The sequence below is a fragment of the Protopterus annectens genome, chromosome 7.part0 (assembly GCF_019279795.1).
Source record: "Protopterus annectens isolate FY-2018-M chromosome 7.part0, PAN1.0, whole genome shotgun sequence".
Classification (NCBI taxonomy): domain Eukaryota; kingdom Metazoa; phylum Chordata; order Ceratodontiformes; family Protopteridae; genus Protopterus; species Protopterus annectens.
In genome coordinates, this window is record NC_056739.1 from 399111184 (window position 1) to 399132858 (window position 21675).

The 21675-nt window shown below is 36.9% G+C and overlaps 1 protein-coding gene across 2 annotated transcripts in view; it reads left to right on the top strand.

Annotated features, from left to right (window-relative positions):
* The window catches only part of MAGI3 (membrane associated guanylate kinase, WW and PDZ domain containing 3), a 2524824-nt gene that overhangs the window by 1859116 nt on the left and 644033 nt on the right, over positions 1–21675 (top strand). For both annotated transcript variants that reach the window (XM_044076986.1, XM_044076987.1), the window contains exons 12-14: positions 1769–1803; positions 12629–12788; positions 20780–20871. In XM_044076986.1, coding sequence (XP_043932921.1) covers positions 1769–1803; positions 12629–12788; positions 20780–20871 — 287 coding nt within the window. The remainder of the gene's footprint in view (positions 1–1768; positions 1804–12628; positions 12789–20779; positions 20872–21675) is intronic.

Genomic DNA, 21675 nt, shown 5'->3' on the forward strand with positions numbered 1-21675 from the left:
CTTTGTCAGCCCCTTTAAATAATTCTTAGTACATCTTTGTATGATCTCCGTTTCCTTTATTTCTGTTCTATTTTTAAACTCCACTTTCATTTTATCCCACTCAGTAGCTATAACTTTTTGAGTACCTACTGTCTTCTCTGATAAATCCCGGATAATTTGCACGGGTCTCTGACAACGGATCGAATAGGTAAAATATCGAATGGCTGTAACACCGAAAATGCTGTTCATAGAAATCCATTTTCTGAGATCACAGTACAGTGAAAATCGGCAAATGCTCCCTTTCCTCACTGTAGTGCGATCTCAGAGTTGCTATATATATTTAGCAGGGGGGGGGGAGGTGCAGCCCCCCACAAAATGGATTTCTATGAACAGCATTTTCAGGTGTTACAGCCGTTCTATATTTTACCTGTTCGATCCGTTGTCATAGACCCAATTTGCACTACCCATTTTTAAATTCCTGTCTTAACAGGTAGGAGGGGAAGTGCCAGTGTCTCATCTTTACTTTGTTCCTCTGCATTTTTATCTTAGCAATTATTGGCACACAGTATGAAATAGTAATTGGATTTGTGTCAAAGTTTTCAATTAAATGCACATTCCTGTGAAACATGTGTCTAGTCTAGCCAATTTATTGTACCTTGGGGAATAATATGTAAATTCACTCCATGTCAAGGGTATAGCTAGGAGCACTTAGTGTACTCAAGTGAGTAAATTTATTTTTCAGAACATCTCTTGAAATTGTCACCACATGAAAAGCACAAAATGTTTAGAAGTATGTAAACAGATATTTATAGTATAGTAGAATACAAAGAATGGTTATGCGAAATGAATGCACCCTCAAATAGCTTTTTTTATGGGTATAAATTGTAATAGCTAAAAGTAATGTGCCCCTCCTTTCTATATGTGTGGGGTACCATTTTGAGGGTTGTATATATTTTTAAAATGATAGGTAGGTGGCATGGGCAGCTACATTAGGTCTGCATACAAAATGTAAATTTTGTCTACACCACTGCTCCAAGTTGCCACTACTGAATTCAAGTCTTTCATGCCAAATATTTTCATACATTTCTTCAAAGTAACACCCCCTTCTGTTATGTTTTCCCTTCTAGACCCCCCCCAGTGCATTTCATTATTGGAAATCAAATTCCAGTCCCCACCTATAAATAATATTCCCTGCTGAAAGCTGATTATTTCTACCAATTCTTTTAAGATCTATAATAGCAGTTTTAGCTGGAATATAACTACATGTCAGGGTAATTCTGATCCTTTGCCAGTAGCCCTTTATTACCACAAATCTGCTGTTATTTTTTCCACTTCTGTCACTACCAGAGCTCCTCTAGCAATTAATATGTGTGCCTCTTTTCCTTTTGTCTCTAATATTCCGCAGAATATCCGTCCTAAAATCTTTTCTTTATCAAATTCACATGCTCACTTCTTTCCAAATGTGTCTCCTGTAGCATTGCTATTTGCACTCTGCATTTCTTAATATAATTACGTATTCTTTCCTTTTTATGTATGCCTGTAAGACCATTCACATTCCAAAATAGAATGGAAAGTGTCACCATTATGGTAAGAAGTCATTATTCCCACCTGTTATATATGGCAGCTTTTCTGATATATGGGGGGGGGGGGGTGGTCTTACCCACCAACAAAAAACACTTTTTTCATTATCTCTGTTTTTTGAGGATGGAATACGTTGCTATTGTGGTGCTATTGTGGTTCTGATTTTGTGAACACAGTTTGATCATATGACAATTTTATTTCATTTCAGGTGGTCATTCCTCTCCAGCTAGAATAATGAAACAGGTAAGTGTTGATCAGAATGGTTAATGTGTTATCCTTTTGCTGAATGCTTACTTTTGTTTTGTGTTTACTAAATAGATATTCTAGACAGAGATGTATATTAACAGTGAGGACAAGAATTACATATTCACCTTAATTACTGACATTGCCTTGCATCTGCTCCTCTCACTACTTAGAAATATGCTTTATGTAGGATAGGAATTTTAAAGTTAATGGGGCCTGATTTTCTAAACCATCTGCAGCAGTTACAGATGACTGCATACGAGCAGCTGAATCAACTGGGTTTGAGAAAAGCCATCTGGATGGTAGCTGTTTTCAAAGCTAGATATAATGATATTACTGATGTAGGGTATTTACAACACCACAACGTGCAGTACCTTGTGCAGACAATTCTGTACTCTGCAGATGCTCCTGATTAACTTGTGCATTTTCCAGACAATATCCCCAGGCTTGTTTGGTGGCTTACCAACTATGTTGTGCCCTGCTGTCAATATAAAGTACAGTGCTGCAGTCCCTTAGGTGGTACATCTTATCCTTACTACCATCTGTCCAGCTGTGCATTTTAAGTACACTTCTTTGTTTTAATTTGTTTAACTATGTTGTATAGTAGATGGTTGTGCTTCTTTTTGGAAGCAGTGTCTGCTGTTTACTGACTTGCTCAGAGTCAGAGAGTATGCATATCGAAACTGTGAGAAGTAGATTCAAGACAATAGGATGAAGCTTATTAGTAATGTAGACCCTTGACCCTTTATGGTTAACAACCGCACCAAATTCTTTCGGGGTTTAAGATGTGCTGATGCACTTTTGTCCTGTGTACAAAGTCAATTAACTGTTGCTGTCATCAGTTGACATAGAGTGTCTGCTTTTAAAGCAGATTCTGTAAAATATATATCTGATTTGCTTGGGGCAGGAGTAGTAGTAGGGTCTTGTCATGTTGGAGTAGTTTGCTTTTACCCACAGCAAGATGTTGATAATGGCTGAGGGGCTTTGGCAGAAAGTGTGGGACCTGTCCTGTGACTACCTAAGTTGAGGTTCGTGGATTGGTTATGAGATGTGTTACAAAGATGAGTACGAGTGTATTATGTTGCTACCTTCAAAGTTTGTGGATGCCACAGCAGTCTATGCAGCACATCAGAAACTAATTCTACATTGGACTGCTTTTAATAAATACTGTGGAAATTTGTATGCTCTGAAATTACATTCGTACTGTGTTACTAAAATGGCAGACAGGGTATTAGGCACAGTTATAATCTCTCATTAGTTAGTCCTAACCCCTTGTGAATCGAAAACTTGACCAGGTTTTACGTGGAGTAACTGAAGCACAGTTGTAGGACTTTTGCCTTTATTCAAATGTAAGTTACCAGAAACTTGAAGATAATGCCATTGAATGCATCTGGCCTAATGTCATTCACTCTGACATGCATACTTCTTTGGATGTAGCATAGGAGTTAATTATCAGGGAGAGGTCATTGTAACGTGTTATCCCAGTAATGGTCATGCACTGCCAAAGCAGTGCTATGTCCTGGTTAGATTTTGCCAGGAGAAAGTAAGTGTAGTTAAGAAAATATGTCAGCACTGAGTCAAAGATGGGCAGAAAGACCTGTGAATCACAGAATATACACATTGTAAGTGATTGGCATAGAATAGTGGTAGGATGTAAAACAGATTCTGCTGTCTGTAATTTCTCTGCCAAAGCTGACTTCATTGAGGCCTAGTTAGTTGGGACCTGGGGACCAAACAGGCAGTTCATCAGAATGTGATATAATACTTCATTGTTAGTTATATTACTAAGTGGGTACACAGGCATAGCACCTCGTGTAGAACATTCTAAATGAGTTGTCTTTTCAGTCATTTGATTGCAACTGAATTAACTTTGGTGAAGCTAAAGTATATCCTACTTCAAACTAATAGCCTCAAGAAGTCATTTGGCAACCATGTCTGCATCAGTACAAGATTAAAATTGGCCACATCTCTGATATCTGAATGCATGCTGATGTAGTCATAGTCCAGAAGGGAGGCCCTTCTACAGACCTCAGTAATTATGGATTAATTAGCCTCATAAGCATATTGAAGATGATGGACAGAATCATCACACAACATATTCAAGCAGATATGAGAAACCTTCAACATGATTTAACCCAATAAAGTTTTGTCAGAGATAGGTCTTGTATGTGTACCCTCATAATTTTATTTGTGTGACCATCACCTTGGTAGGGCAGGTGCACATAGCAAACCTTAATCTGGCTAAAACATTCAAAAGTACAACCCATGATGTTGTTGTACATAAACTCAGGAACCTAAGGGTAAATTAAAGCTGTGTTAACCTGAGTGCATTGTTGGCTTCTTGTTTTTTCACAACAGGTAAGAATAGGAAGACTGCTGTCCTCACCATCCTTTGCCATCAGGCATCTTTTTCTCATACATCAAAACTGGCCCCCAGTTTAATTTCTCCAAGTATTTTGGGTTTCTAATACTATGATAAGAATGGACCCCATTCCTAAGTCAGGGTACAGTTAAGAGTTCATGAAATTAGTATTGTCTCAGTCTTTGATGTTAGCCAAGAGTGCTCTTCTTAGCACTGGTATTAACCAAGAGTGCTCTTCTGAGTACCTGCAATGTGCCCAGAATTGCCCCCTTCCATAATTCATACGGAGTTACTTGAATTGGTAGCATACTTAAGTACAACTGTATATTCATTTTTATTAGGCTTGTTGCTCCTAGCACTGTTAGAAATATTTGGGTATCTTTCTATGACATTGTTTTCATTTCTGCTTGCAAATCCTGGTATTTTTGACTTTGTATTTCTCAGTATATAAAATACTGCAGTCACTAGGTGTTAGCAATTTCAGTGATTGTGCTAATTATATATTTTTTTCCTGAGCCACTGTATGTGGTTTTCTTGCATCTATTATTTGAATTGTTGGCAATGGGCAATAATATGTGATATAAAATTTCATCATTCTCTGTAATGCGTTGTAGTTCATTTTTCCAATGCTTGTCAGCTACTTCTATGTTATAATGTCTGCACATTCCCCACTGCAATAATCTTGTCACATTATTGTGCCTTTAAATATGCAGGTCCCCTGCTGTGAGTGTATTACACGGAGCAACATGATATGCGAGTGTTTCCAGTTCTGTTTTACATAACCTGCGTTTGTCTGTTTTTCTCACCTTTTCAATGGACTTTGTAAACCAATATGTATGTAGTCCACTATCCTGGGCTGCAGTTATTAGCCTTTCATTTTCTCGTTTCAGTTCACCTCTCCTTAACCATTCTTGCATCAAATCTTGGTCAACATGTAGTTGTTCCAGGATATCTCTGTACTTGCTGCTTTTTTATGGAATGTACAATTTTCTCTCCTCCTCCTCTGATATTTTCCTTGTATTCCTTTTTTTTTTTTTTTTTTTTTTTTTTTTTGGAACATTTAGTTGCTGTCTGACTTTTGTTTACTTCTGGTTTGATTTTCATTCTCGCTTGATACCAAAATGCTTCTGCTAAACTAAGCAAAGATGTTATCTTAGACTTCCTTGTGTTTTAAAACTTCTAATACGTTTAGATCTGATGAGGTTAGCAATTATGTATGCAGTCTCATGACTGCAGATTTATACATTAATCAGTTCTGAGGAGGTCCATACCTCCCTCAGAGCAAGGAGTATATAATCTTGGTATATGAAATGAATGAACCATTTTTTTCTTTTTTGTGTCCAGTTGATCCAATATGGTTTATGGCCAGTCACTCATCCTAAAACTGTAAGTTAAAGCAGAATGAGCAAATTTATTTATAGCTTAGACAGGTCAATTTTCAGTATTAGTTTTAATCTTCTAAAGTATTCCTTACTGAGCATTATTCTCATGTTTTTCATGTTTTATTGCTCGTCCTTTATCTGTTCCCAAACATGTTTACATGCCCTCTTTTATATCACATTCCTGTCCCAGATCAATATATTCTTGGTGCTGCAGCTTTCCTGTATTAAATGTTTCTTTTGCACATTTATTAAGACCAAATGTTATTCTTGTATCATCTGAGAAAGTTTTAACAATTTGTAGTTGTGCTTTCAATCCTTGATGTACTACACAGTTTTAAGTTGTCCACAAAAAGTAAATGATAAATCTTTAAACAAGGGTGACTTTTGGAAGCCAGATTGTCACCATGGCCTAATTTAATTAAACAACATAATGGGCAAGACAAACCAGCATTGTTGAAGTGGAACTACCCTGGAATATCCCCTTTGAATTTTTATCCCTGAGACAGTAATTTTCCCTTTGTCATGGCTCACCTGCAAAGTTTGCCACTATTTCATGATCACTGTAGTGTAATTGGATCGATACAGGATTTATCTTGCATATCTGTAAGCATTCCTTAATCTATGAATGTGGAACACTGTTAAATACTTTTTTGTAATCTAGCTATGCCATACTTAAATTCTTCCCCTTTTTTTACAACTCTCTGTTAGAGCTTTGTTTAGCAACTAATGATCCTTTGTTCCATATGACTTTCTTTTGTTCTGTTGCTATAATTGAATTTTTTCTAAATAGCTATAAACATTGTATCAATTCCTGTATATAGTTTGTATATTGTTGAAATGCAGGTTATTGGGCTATAATTCTAAGGATGGTTTGCAGGTGCACTCTTATGGAGTGTTACTTTTCCTGTTATCCAGGTTTTGTTCAGAATGTGTATATAAGTTAATTCTTACTCAGGGCTAACTCTTTGTGTAAGGATGATAATACCTTTGGATTACTGCATCTTAGTCTGGGGTTTTCCAGTTAGAAGATTGTCTTAATTTTGTTTCAGTTTCTCTTCTTGTTACTTTGTTCCATTTCATATCCTGATAACTAATGTATTTTTCACATTTGGAAAGGGGAAACAAACAAAAAACAAGGCTAGGATCTCAGCAGATACTGTTTATTACAACTGATTGCTTTTGTTCCAAAAATTCTGGGACTTCATCAGAATGATTCACTCAAGGCAGGTTCAATGACAGGGTGGAACTGGGAAGTGGATGACATGATGATATGGTGGAGTCTGAACATCCTATGTATCCAAGAGACAAGATGGAAGGGCAGTCCACTTGGCTTGGGATCCAGAGTGTAGTACTCAGGAGAGGAACAGGCTAGAAATGGTGTGGGAATTGTGGTGAGAGAGAAGCTACAGAAGACAATGAGGGCCATCATCAGGATCAGTGTTGACACATAGCAATCAGACTCCAGCTTAATGATAGGGCAGTATTCATATTCTCAGCCTATGACCCACAGTAGGGTTGTGATAGTGAAGAAAAGAGGGCGTTCAGACAGCTGTTACAGGACCTAATATGGTAAAGCATGACAACTTGAATTTTTGTTGATAATGAGTGACTTGAATCCACATATCAGGACAGACAGAAAAGGATACGAGGACTGCCTAGGTCCACATGGGTGAGGCAACATGAATAAAGAAGGAGAGGCCATTGTAGACTTCTGTCTGGCAAATGCTTGATAATAGCCAACACATGGTTCAGAAAGAGAAAGAGTCACAAGACCGCATACAGGAGTGGCCAACATGCAACTCGGGTAGACTTCCTCCTAGTAAACAAAGAGCATTAGGGTAGAGTCAGAGACTGCAAAGTCGTCCCCAGTGAAATAAGTCGGCCAACAGCATAAAACACTGATTGCCACAATCAGCTGCAAACAGTGGTCAGAGAATGCACTAAGGTCAACAGAGCCCAGGTTGAAGACCTAGAAACTGACTGGAGAGAAAGCAAAACAGTTCAAGAAATTACTGCGGGCTGTAGCACCTCAGGAGGATTAAGAAGAGGAAATATGTGGATTTGAAGAAGAATGGCAGTGTCTCAGAACTGCTTGTATAAGTCCAAGAAGTCATCAAAAGAAAGGAGGAGTGGAGGAAAAAGTGGAAGATAGAAAAGATGGACCAAGCTAGGGAGAAATTTTGCTTGGCAAGCAAAGAGGATAAGAAAGGAGTTTCAATAGCAATGAACAGGGCATCAAAAGCACTCTACCAGTTTCTGGAAAGTGAGTCAGTAGATGGTACAAAGAAACTAGATTAGGTTGCAAGGCAAAGACAGAAAGACAAAGAAGATAGTCAGACACCCTTCACAAGGGATGCCAGCAACAACCTGCTCACCAGTCCACAAGACATCAAGAGTATTTCCAGCAGCTTCTGAATGAAGGAAAACCCACATAAGCTATATTACCCTAGACACATCCTACTAGAGCCCACCATAGAAGAAGAAAGAACAACACCAATGAAAATGAAGTCAGGGAAAGCAGGCTCAGATGAGGTTACAGCAGATGTAATAAAGATTCTGGGTGAGATAGGAGGAAAAATTACTCCAGAAGGTACCCATAGCACTGTGGAGAGAGAGGCATGTTATAAATGACTGCAGAATAAACATATTAGTGCCAGTTTTCAAGAACAAATGGGACATTCACAACTGTGGGCAATACAGAGGTATCGGACTCCTGTCACATTGCATGAAAGTTCTGGAGAGGGTGAGTGATAAATGAATACGCAGAGTAGTTGAAATTAAGATGGAAGATTAGCAGTTTGGGTCATGTTTGCAGTGAGACAGATAGTTGAGAAGAAGCTAATGATGAAGAAAGTGTCCAAGTCGACATTCTTAGACCTGGAGAAAGCATATGACAAGGTCTCAAGGAAGCTAGTTTGGGCAGTCCTGCAGTGGTTCAGAGTCCCAGAAACATTGGTAGAATTAGTACAATTGTGTACAAGAACCCAGTGCCGTAAGTACAAATAGTGTTTGGTCTCACATAGGAGTTCCCAGTGAGAGTGGGTATGCATCAGGGTTCAGCTCTGAGCCCACTGCTGTCCATACTGGTGATGGATTACATTAGCAAACAAGTCAATGGGGATAGATCAACAAAGTTGCTATAGGCAGATGATGAGACATTACAGGCAGACTCTGGGCAAGAACTTCAGCAAAGGACAGGGGAAAGAAATGCAAAACTTAAGGTACATGGGATGAAACTGAGTACAGATAAGATAGCGGTAATGGCAGTAAATGGGAAAAAATAGAAGAAGCCGAGAATCAAGATAGAAGGGAAGACAGTGGAACTGGTTAACAGCTTCAGGTATCTGTGAGAGTTGGTTGGAGAGAGGGGAAATCGGAATGAAGAAGTCAAAGCTAGAATTAGAGGGGCTGCAGCCAGCTGGTATAGTGTGTCAGATGTAGTATATAACAGACGAATGCCAAAGAAGCTGAAAAGGAAGGTATTTAAAACAGTGGTGCAACCAGTACTACTGTGTGGTACAGAAATTGGGGCAGTAAAGGCAGAGCAATTGAAAAAGCTAGAGTTAATGGAAATTTAAGTGCCTGAGACAGATGGTAGGATGCACACTGTGGGACAGACAAAGAAATGAGGACATAAGAGTAGAAGCCAAAGAAGCTCCAATTACAAAAAAAGATCTAAGAGAACAGATTACAGTAGTTCAGGCACATGTGCATAAAAACAGAAGCGATTCTAGTGAAGATGATTTGGGACAGCCAGTTGGAATGCAAGAGGAAACAAGGGCAATCTAGCAAAGAGGTAGATGGATTGTGTGAGAGAATATCTGAGTCAGTCAGGCATGAGTGTCAAAGAAGGCAGGAGAGTGGCATTGAATTGAGAAAGATGCAACAGCTGACACAGCACCCGGCACAATGTAGAAAATAGGAAAAAGGGGGCATGATGATGATGATGATGATGAACCATATATCCTCAATTGTCCACTTTGTCATCTTTATTGCTTCTTTTTTGACCTGTCAGTTTTTGTATATTTTTGTAAACAACTGCCTTCTACCAGCTGGAGGTTATTTGTAAACATTGGTATTTAGCATTTTTGTATCAGACATCATGAGAGGCACTTGCAACATTTTCAGATTGTTTGTACATGATACATAAAAGGATTAGGAGAGGATGGGAAAGCAGGCCTTAAAAGAACCCTGGGGAGACTGACAGCATGGACTGTGAAGTGGATTCTAAGATGTAATTCAGGAACATGTAAAGGACTTAATCTGTGCTGTAATAAGCCCAAAGTGGAATAGCAGTTTTGTCAAAGGAAGGCTCTGCTTCTTTAACCTCATTAATTTCTTTCAAAAAGTCACTGAAGCAGTGGGTAGCATTTACAGGGTACATACAGCATGTATGGACATGGCCAAGGCCCTTGACATTATTACTTATGCAAGCATAGTTGCATTATTTACAAACTTGTAAATCTAAATCTAAATCCTGCAGTGGACAGCTAACTTGCTGTCTGGTTAGACTTGCTGGTGTCATGTCATGTCTATTTGGCATCCATTTTTCAGACCTTCAGGCCAACACTCCTGGCCTTTGGTTATTTAAGTTTACAAATGAATGTAAATTGGGTTTTTTACTTATTCTTTCACTGACTCATAATTGTTCATACATGAGTTAGACCCTGTTAACTATTGGTGCAAGGACAATAGTCTCAAATTAAATGTGAAAAAATGTAGTATAGTTAATTTTGATAAACAAAACTTTGTCAGACACCTTTGTATTAGGCAGTGTTAACTGATAATTTCTTATCTTTTGACCATTTTGTCTCCAATGTATTTAGGAAAGTGTCTGCCTCATCCAATTTCCAAAGAGGTCTCCTCAAAATCTAGAGACGTCTTAATTCCCTTGTGTTGTATCGCACCAAACCTATTATTGAATATAATATGATATAGTTTTGGAATGTATTTGTCTCAATATACTACTCAATTTAAGACCTCAGAGGATCCTAACAAAAATACCATGATAGACTGGCAACTGTCTTTCAGGACTCTTTGTTATACACTCCTCCGTAGGGATGAGAGTCTGGCCTTTCAAGCCATGAAAGATCCAACCCTCTTTGACTCTCTATTCTTTCAGAGAACAGATGGTTCCCTCAAACACCCAGTTAAATAAACTATACCTTTGTTAAAAAATAAATAAGACATAGTGTGACAGAGTGATACCCGAAATGTATTCCCCACCTCTGCAGTACATTTCCATTGCATGTCAAGCAGGGTAGCACCCTTGCCACTTTCAGGGCAAACCTACACGAGTGGATGGGGAGTCGCATATTTATCTTGCTTTATCCTTTATACTATATACTAGAAAGAACTTTTGAATATAGGTTATTGGCTAGGCTTGTAATAGTTTACAGACTGATTGCCTAGTACTTACCTTTGAACCTATAAACACTCATAGCACAAGGGCTTGCTAGTGGGAAATAAATATATATTTGTTATTTATACTTTGTTAACCAGATTAGTCCCACTAGGCTAGAAGCCTCTGTTGAGGGGATACCCAAAATGGTATTTGTACTACTAGTAGAAATTTGACCAGGTTGGGGAGCTTCCTCTACTCTTTTTGATATCCATAGGATCTTTTACATCCACCTGAGTTACAACCAACTCAAGCACACCCCCCAAACCTTCTTATACTGTACTGCAGTATCAGCAATCCATCCACCTGGTATGGGAATCGAACTCGCAGCCTTTTGCACCAAAGGCAAGCATGCTACCTGTTGTACCACTGACACTGACATTTGTAAAGCAAGGACCAACACACAACCAACCACCCATATCTCAAAATAAATGGTTACTTCTGTTTACTGTTGTTTGGCCGTTTGTCAATTTGTTGTCTCTCTCCTACCAGAGAAGTGTAGATGTCCTATTTTTGTAGTCTAACATGTCATCCTCCTCCGCAGTTCTTTTTGAGAAGCTATTTAGAACAGTTATAAAGAGAGAAATGGTCCAGGCTAACTTTGCCAGTACTGTATATAACACTACTTTTCCATACAGCTCTACAATTTCCTACCACCATTACAAGGAAACAAACCACTTAGTCAGGTAAGTGGCCAGTGATGTTAGAGAAGGAAAAGTGCCAGGGAACTGTAAAACTGTCACGACATCTATCATACCAATTAAAAACTGGTGATGCCAGCTGTTAAAAGCACTGATGAGAAAGCACTATAAAAACAGAGATCTCTATTAGTACTCTAGCATTCAAAAAATATGGTTTAAACAAAAAAAATAGTATTTTTTTGTGTGTGTGTTCTGCTGTTGCATATGTTTTAAATCAGTAGTTAAGCTCTTTCTGTGTTGGATTCTGGTAGCATTCCCTGTTATCAGCAAGGGATGCCATACTGGAACAAGATAAATGGTCATGAAAGAACAAGACTGAAAGTTGTAGACCAAAAAAATTAATTACAGCATAACATTGTTGGCTACTTCACATTCATAAAAAACTAATGGTTCATAGTGCCACTCAAGCCAGCTTTGCTGAAAAGGATATTAGCAACGCATTTTTGCCTTCACTACAAGTCATGCAGATTCTTTGAAGCTGTCAACACCAGTGATCATCATAGTCACTTGTTATATGCCACTGAAATCATCTGTCCAGTATTTAGCTACAGAGTTGAGGCTGCTCATGTGTTTCATGATTCCCTTTACTAGTTATCACTTGGTCATCTTGATACTGGATGGGTGACTGGAAATTTCCACCAGGGATGTGTGGAGAAAGTCTACTTAATAGGGGATATTAGTCCTCACCAGTATTGGGTGATGCAGATGAGCTTCTTAATGGTCTATTTGGCCTTAAGCTTAGTAAGAACCCATGAGCCTGCTGCTTGCTTATAACCACATATGTACCTGCCTTTTTTTTGTGTACCATTATAGTTGTATTTTATGACGGCACATGTGTTTTGATTACTGTGTGCATTATTCTTCTGCTTTGTTTATAACACCTGCATCATGACTAATAAATGGTTTAGGTAATGGATTAGTCTACTTACTTGGTTGTCAAAAGAAATAAAAAATAAAGCATTCTGATCTTTGATTTCAGATTACAGATAAGCATGAGATCCCAGGAAGTCCTGATGTTCTAGCAAATGAACAAGTTCCACAACCACTCCCATTCCCTCCTAACATCATCAGACCTAATTCTCCTAAACTGGATCCTTCAGAGGTATACATCAAGTCAAAGGCAATGTTTGAAAAGAAGCGTAAGTACCTCATTAAATAAAAGATTTATACTTTTTCATTACAAAGATGCCAGTAAGCAGGTAAAAAATTACAGGTCTAGTCCAGATGGAGGAGAACCTTCTCTGTTTCTCAGATGACTTTCATGTGCTGTGTAGTTCAGAGGTACTTATAGCACATTATACTGTAGTCAGATTCAGACGCACCGCTCCTGCTGCCAAGTTAAGTCAGTCTAGTGTCTGTCAGCAGCTAGACTGTCCAGTGGATCTTACTCCCATCAAGGGCTTTTCTTTAACATGCTTCCTTGGCTCTTTTACATTGTATTCTACTTAATTTTGTAAGTGCAGAAAACACCTGCGAAGGGAACACCACTTAGATATGAATTCTACTCTAAGCCAAATGATTTAGTTTCTTTATAGTATAATTTCCTTTGTGTGTTACTGTTGAATGATCATAGATGTGTACCTGTGAACCAAACAGGCAAAAATCTTCCCTCATTTTTTATTTCATTGGTTCAATGGTATGACATGCTGCAGTCTTAGGACGGGTACTTAGAGCTGTCATACTCATTTCCTTGTAGGTTCCCTTATGCCTGTTCCTGTTATCCTCTTTCTGTGGATAGGGCCTTTTTTTATTGCATTCTTTCATTACATGATAGCTGAAACTGAGTCTGATGTCCACTCATATGCCTAGATCCTTAAAAAGTAAAATTTGTACCAGCTCATAGCCTCCTATGTTATAGCAGTTATGCAAATGGGAGGACTAAAGATCATCAGTTTTATCTTATCAGTGGTTCATTTTCATGTTATTGTTCTCTGCCTTTGTACACAGGATGTCTAGACAGGCCTGAAAAAAATGCTGGTGTTCCCTGACGGTTAAATATTTACCCAATTTTCAGATTATATGCATATAAGCAATAAAATACACTGGATGGAATGTTGATGTCTGAGATGTGTAAACTGAAGAAACATGGGCATAAAATGAACTCTTGTGGTATACCACTACTGTATCCCATTAGCCCCAGGTAAGATGTATATTCCATCTTCCATTACCTATTCTCTGGCTATGCTGCTATCCAGCTTACAAGTGGGTTCAGTAGCCCTGTTTTGGTCAGTTTTCTAATCATAAGTAGTGACAAATCATATGAAATTCTGCAGAGAACACAGTAAAAATTGCTTACATCTTTCAATCTATCTGTTCATTTTAACTGCTGTTATCACATTATTGTAGAAAAGCTGGTTACAGGGTGTAATAGATCTGTAGCAAAAACCAACACAATGAAAAAAAAACCCAGTAAACAAACAACAATGAAGCCAGTGTACCACTTTATTCTCCTGGTACTTCTGCTTTTCGCCTTCAAGGGATGAATCACACAAACATAGCAGTCTTAAATATATATGTTAACTGATGATATTATAATAAATTCAAATTGCAATGAGAAGTAATAATGCATCCCCCAGAAATTCCAATACATTCCAACCCACTGAGCACTAATACAATATAAATAACATACAAAAATGTAAATTTTTAAAATATGTCTAATGCATGAGAAACACATACAAAATATAAATACTTTTTAAACCTCTTCAGTAATTCAAAGAAAATTTATCCCACCAGGGTAAAGGGTTCCATAATGCAAAATATAAATAGTATCCAATTGATTTAATATAGAATGAAAATCCCCCCTCAAACCTCCTGGTTGAGACAAAAATACTAAAAAAAAAAAAAAAAGAGAAGCCCGATTACCACCATGTTTTTTGGAAAAATGTTTGTCAGCAGGGCTTTTCCTTCTCTGATTTCTAATATCAGACACCCTAATTCTCACCATTCTTTTTGTTTGCCCTGTATATCAACAGGTGTTTTCACATCCACACCCCACAATATAAATCACCCCACAAGACTTGCAATTAAATCTTTCATTTGCCACATGTCTGTGGCCATTAATAGTACTGCAATTACCACACATAAATGAACCCACTAGCCTGCATAATTTTGACAGGTCTGTTCAAAAGCAACTAAAAGAAAAAGTCACTTTCTTAGGGAAAATTGTACTTAAAAAAACATCTGAAATAACCATAGGTCATAGCTCCCTAACTATTTTCATTAAACAATCTGAAAAAGGGCTGTACCCAGTAACATAAAATAACCTATCAACTTCCCTTATGCCACTCCAAATGTCCCTACCAAAAGAGCTTCGAAAAGACCTCCCAGCTTCAGCCCCATTTTCTACTTTTTTTCCAGCTTTATTTAGAATCTCTCTAGAATAACCTCTGTTCATGAGTCTAAACTCTACCTCTGACAAAAACTGACCACAAAGCACAGTGTCAGAGGTATTCATAAATGCACAATTAAATTTCCCAAAGGGTAGAGATTCAGTGAGATGGGGAGGATGCATACTTGAAGCATGCAAAAATTAACAGCTGTAGGCTTCTGATGAGGTTTGAATTTTACACTTTCATCTTCATCCGCAAAAAAAAAAAAAAACAAAGATCCAAAAAATTAATGACCCTGCACTCAGTCTGATAACTAAAACTCAAACCATGGGGATTCCTGTTCAGGCAATCAAAAATTCCACAAATTCATCACTGGTGCCCTTATAGATAAAAAAACAGGTAATGAATAAACCACTTGAAAATAACCACCCTGTTCCTAACATACTCAGTCACATAAACTGTCTCTCAAATTCACCCATATATAATATGGCATATGAGGGAACTTATGCATCACCCATTGCTGTACCCCACTTCTGCAAATAAATTTTACCATCAAAACTAAAATAATTATGGCAGAGAAAGAATTCCAACAATTGCAAAATATAAGAGGTTTGTGGACCTTCCTCTAAAGTTTTCACTACAGCTTCTAGACCCCATCACAAGCCAATATTAGTTTAAAGGGACAACACATCCACGGTTACCCAAAAGTAGTCACTGTGCCATTTTAACCCTTTAATAGTCACAAAGTTCCTAACCATTCCTAATATGTGCTGGAACACTCACAAAAGTTGTTCTAACAGAATCCAAAAAAAAAAAAAACACATTTTGCATATAAGATCCATCACAAAAACAGTTCCACCTATCTTTGTAAATCTTTGTAAGGGCAAAAACTAATGGCATACTGGGTCTCTTAATATACAATTTTTTAATGTCTGAAGCTGTAAGAAAGCCCAATCTTCTCCCTTTCTCCAACAAGTCTAAAAGTTCCATATTAAACTGAGTCATTGGGTTGAAAGACAAGCATTCATAATCTTCCTTTTGGCATAACAAATTCAGAACCACTTTTCTGTATTGTGTATTATCCATTATGACCCAGTTACCTCCTTTATCAGCTTTCTTAAATACAAACGAATTAGCTTGCCATTCATTCTTACACAAATTAAATAACCTGCACTTTAATTTTTTATACTTTCTCAATATTATAAAGTAACATCTTTTCAAATAGGTAGATAAATAATTTGGCATATTTTAGGAGGAAAAAATGCACTTGAGATCAGGGAAGTACAGGAAGAACAAAACGGCCATAACCTGTATTAAATCTAACCACATCAGACTCATCAGTACAACAAACTTCCTCATCACAAAAAAATTCCATGTTAAATTAATCATCATATTCATAAATTGACACATTAAATAGTGTATTTTCCAGTTTTAAGTCGAAACCACAAGGCTGATTAACAACATTTTTTTAAAAGTAATGCTTCAAATGCAATTTACAACAGAACTTACACACCTCAATTAAGAGGCTTGCTAATGTGGGAGTTTTAGTGGGTACAAACTTAGCTCCCTTCAAAAGAACACTTTTTTCCACTGCAGACAAATTTACTTCAGTCAAGTTAATAATGTTCAAAGTTTCATGCTCACAAAAATGTTCCAATTCATAAAACGTCACAGTTCCTAGAACCATGCCCCTGGTGTTAGAAATATCACCCCTTATGCCTTCTTCTGCTGCTACTTCCCCAATTTCCTTGCTGAGATCACTATTGCCTCTCCAATTGGTTGTTACCATCAGATGGTTCAGAATCACTTTTTTTCTAAGCTAGGTTTCTCATTGGAGTGTAATTTGAATTTATTATATTTCGTTGATTAAGTGATTAATCATTTAACATATGTATTTAAACTACTGTTTTTTGTGTGATTCATCCCTTGAAGGCGAAATGCAGATGTACCAGGAGAATAAAGTGGTACACTGGATTCATTGTTGTTTTTTTATTGTAATAGATTTGTTTCTCATATCTATTTCTTGATGAATATTCATGATTTACCAACTAATTCATAACTTTCTGTATGTTGGATATTAACTCATTAGTGTGTATTTATTTATTGATTGACTGACTGATTGATTGATTGACATTTGATTACCAGGAAGGTCCAACTGAGTAGAAGCCCATTTTCAGTGGTGGCCCTGGGAGAAGAGATCCAAATTATTACAAAACATTTTAAGAACAGTAGTTTTACAATCTTCAAAAATAAAACAAAAGGATCTGTAGTTTATATAATTAATACACATTACACATAATATAAAAACATTGGTTAAGAATTGCTACAAGTTATATGACAATCATTTAATTTTTAGAGAATTTTTAGACAGTTGTATAGACTTGGTCTCTAACTGTTTACAATATCCTGTGGACCGTTTCCTTTGCATATTGGCATCTAATCATGTGGTACAGTATCTTGGCAAGCTCATAGCATGCACAGTAGAGGTATTTTGTGGGTTTAGCCTTAACAAGTTTAAGTCTATCATTGATATTATTCAGGCCTGAGTACCTTTGTATAATCCAGAGTACCAAAATTGTTTTTTTTTTTTGTTTTTGTTTTTTTTTTTTAATAGAGGAAAAAATATTTATGCTGTACTGTTTTTACCCATCTGATATTGTGGGTAAAATAAAGCAGAAAATCCCAAGAATGAGTACCACTAAATTTGTATTAACCAAAGTGGAGGGAGATCAAAATATTGAGTGCTGTAACTATTATATTAGCTTTGTTTAACAAAAGGTGTTGCATAAGATATAAATATGTCTATATAATTTTACCAAATTCCTTCCCTAAATTCTGGAAAGGTGGAGCCAGGCAGAAGATAAGTCTTCCAAATATAATTAAATCTAGAAATAACTTCAACCATCATTTAGACCTGGAAGAAGGGTTGGAAGTTTCTGGATAAACTGAGATAAATAGCTGGAGATATATTATTGTAGTATATGTTGAGTTGTGTGGTGTACAAATTCAGAAAATCCAAATGTATGACCAGCACTATTTTTTTATTATAGGAGCTAGAAGTTGCTGTCTTGAACTTAGAATTATCCTTCTGGCTTTATCCAATAATTAGAGTGCAAATGAAAATGCATATATGGCACTGTTCCTGTAAATACAGGATAGGAGGTGAGAGGCTGAAATAAACCTTCAGAGTAGGTATGTCTAGAAAGAGCTCCAGTCTCTGTTCAGAGACAAACAGTAGAAGTTCCTGTACAGATTTGGATAAGTACTCAGAAACAGATTTATTGAAAGAATAAGTAAGCTGGTTATAAATATTGTCCACCTATGGAAATGCTATTTTTACAAGCAGATATGTAAACTAATACATAACCCAGCTCAATCTGTAAACTGAGAGATGTTGAAGGTGTTATGTAAGTATAAACTCTGTGTGCAATTCCAACTTACAGTTCTAACAGGAAGGGAGGAATCCATTTTATAAAATGGCATAGTGTCAGAGCAACCTATTTTGCTAAAAAGCCAGTCTTAAGACATGCCTCAATTCCGCATACAGACATAGCCATAAAGAGTGGAAATGTTTCTGTATCAAAAATTAAGTCACTCTCAAAAGCCTTTTCCTTTCTGACAGGTAGAGTGTTGAGGTTGAATTTTTGTGTTTAAAGAATGCATTGTAAAAACAAAAATGACTTTTTTTTGCTATTATCGCACTGCATCTTGGTTTATTTTAGGCGCGCGTGTGTGTGTGTGCGCACACAAATGCGATCTTTCTTTTAGCTGACTTGACAACGAAAAAAGTTCCAGGATGCACAAAAAATACTAGTAACCAAAGATGATGCACCCAATAGCCATCGAGGAAAACTCCACTTTATTAGAAACAAACACCAGCAGAATCCATTAGTTGTTAAGCGCTTTCATCATAGACAATGACTTCATCAGAACAAGAATAATTCTCATGATTACGATGCCTATATATATCTTGTAAATTAGCACATAATTAATAAATTAAGTTAAATAAATTAATTAAACAATACAACTCTGTTAAAAACACATTCTCAAGTATAAAAAGTATGTATATCCGCAGCCCTTGCTGAAATATAATGTATAAAAATATGTAGTTTAAAAAGATTTTAATGTTCAAAAGGTATGAAAAATAAAAATGTATGGTATGTAAATACATTATTTATATATAAAAACATGTAAAATAAATTTGAACGTACTACTAAGTTTTAGTAGACAGGAGATAAACATTAGTTGTATAGTCACCTAGTTGATCTAAAATCCCATTCCTTAATTTGAATTCTGTCCTTTAGGGCTGGTAGTATGGAAACATTCTCATTTAATCCTGGGGGAAGTTAGCAGCAAGCCTTAGTTGCCAAATAAGTTCCTTTTTACTCAGCTGATTCTTCCAATCTCCCCCCCTAGGTTCAATGTCAACTGTGTCTAGTATACCAAACTTAAAACCTTGAAAGTTTAAACAACTTAGTGAATGCCTGTACAATGCATTAGTTTCCTTCTTGTTTTTTTAATTCATATAGGTGTTCATAGATCCTACGCTTAAAAGATCTTACCGTCTTTCTGACGTAATATGCCAGACAGGTATTGCACATTGCCAAGTATACTAACCTCTGTGTTCTACAGTTACCGTTCCTGAAGGTAATATTAGTCCTTAGCCTGTCACTCAATGTAGTAACAGTTCCCCTAAAAATTTTTAAAGAATGCACTGTAAAAACAAAAATTACTTTTTTTTTTTTTTTTTTTTTTTTTTTTTTTTACTATTATCGCACTGCATTTTGGTTTATTTTATGTGTGTGTGTGTGTGTGTGTGTGTCTGCACGTGCATGTGTGTGCGCGCGCGCAAATGCGATCTTTCTTTTAGCTGACTTGACCTACCTAGAATAATTTTTTGAATCTGTTTTGCATGTATATAAATAAATGCATTTAATAGTTATGATTTACATATCTGTGTAAATTTATACAGGCTAAGATATGTCTTTGTACAATTTAGTCTAAGGCATCATCACTAAACTACCTTAATTTTTTGCAGATTTTCACTGCTGTTATTTACAGTACGTGTTCTATGAATCAGTCCCAGTGTTAACATTTATTTTAGTTAATCATTTTTTTCTCCTCTTACTGGTAGTTTTTCTGTTTGTATAAATGTAAGTGCAGTGGCATAGTACCAGTTTAGGACTGAACAGATAGACTTGGCAAGTGTTGTGCATTAACTACTTTATCAGCTGATGTGGTTCCTGAAAACATGCCTGTATGTTTACCTGACATTTGTTTTGTGTGTGTGTGTGTGTGTGTGTGTGTGTGTGTGTGTGTGTGTGTGTGTGTGTGTGTGTGTGTGTATACGCTTAATGGTAGTGTTCATAATACTGGAAAGTAAGACCAATGGCCATAAAGTCGGTGTAGTGTCATTGTGTGATTGCTGAGACCATGCTAAGGGACGAGTGCAGAGGTGGGAATAGTATCTGTGTGTGTGTGTGTGTGTGTGTGAGTGTGTGTGCGCTTAATGATAGTGTTCATAATACTGGAAAGTAAGACTGATGGCCGTAAAGTCGGTGTAGTGTCATTGTGTGATTGCTGAGACCATGCTAAGGGACGAGTGCAGAGGTCCTTATAGTATTCCTCAGGCTGTAGAATCATAAAATAATTATGTAGTATATTTTTAACTACTTTGCTTTGTAAGAACAGGAACATTATTTTGTGATGTGACTTTAATTATACAGCATACTTCAGAAATAAGTATTTGCTGTACTGCTATTTAGAGTAAATTTTTCTTCCTTTTTTTTTTTTGTAAACAGCACTCAATACAAAGGATCTTGATATCTTTCTACGGAAGCAAGATTCTGGATTTGGCTTCAGAGTGCTTGGAGGAGATGGACCTGACCAGTCTGTGAGTAAATTACTATGACTTAAAATGTTAAAGTACTTCATGATTGCACAATCATTTGTTTGGGTAAGACACAAGTCTGACCATAAAAATACTGACAGCTCTGAAAAGGCAACTGAGTGAGAATCATGCTATGAAGAAAAATAACTTTGAATATTTGTAGCACAGGGCATCAGTAGTATAGTTAATTTCAGGCCTATCTTGATTCATGTGGACCAAAATACTTAACATGAGTATGAAAAGCCCATGAATGTTCAAGTAAAATTCAGAATATGTTTTGCTTTACCTACAAGAGTTACTTGTAGCTAAAGGGAGTCAGAATATTCAACATTAAAAAATCTCACATTGTATCACTCAAAATTGAAGCAGCCTCACAGCTCAGTACACATGGTTAATATAGCAATAACCCATGCCTGGGTGTGGGTAATGCTGGATTTACCCACGGTTGGGGTGGTTTGGTCACGAGGGCGAAGCCCGAGTGGCCAAACAAAGCCAACTGTGGGTAAATCTAGCATTACCCATACCCAGAATTGGGTTACTGCTATTATACAATGACATTATTTAAGAAAAAAAATAATTACTTTTCTTAAATAATGGCATTGTATAATGCCTCCTTGCTGCCTTTCCGCAGCTGTCTGGTATTCTGCGGCAGTTCTGATGTACTGCGCATGCATATGCCTATGCAGTACATCAGAGTTGTGGGCAGAAGCAACGGAGAAAGCAAGATCTCTGTTGCTTTTTACAAACTGTTTCGCTATGTTAAATGGGTTTAGCATAGCGAGACAGCTTTAAAAAAAGCAACGGAGA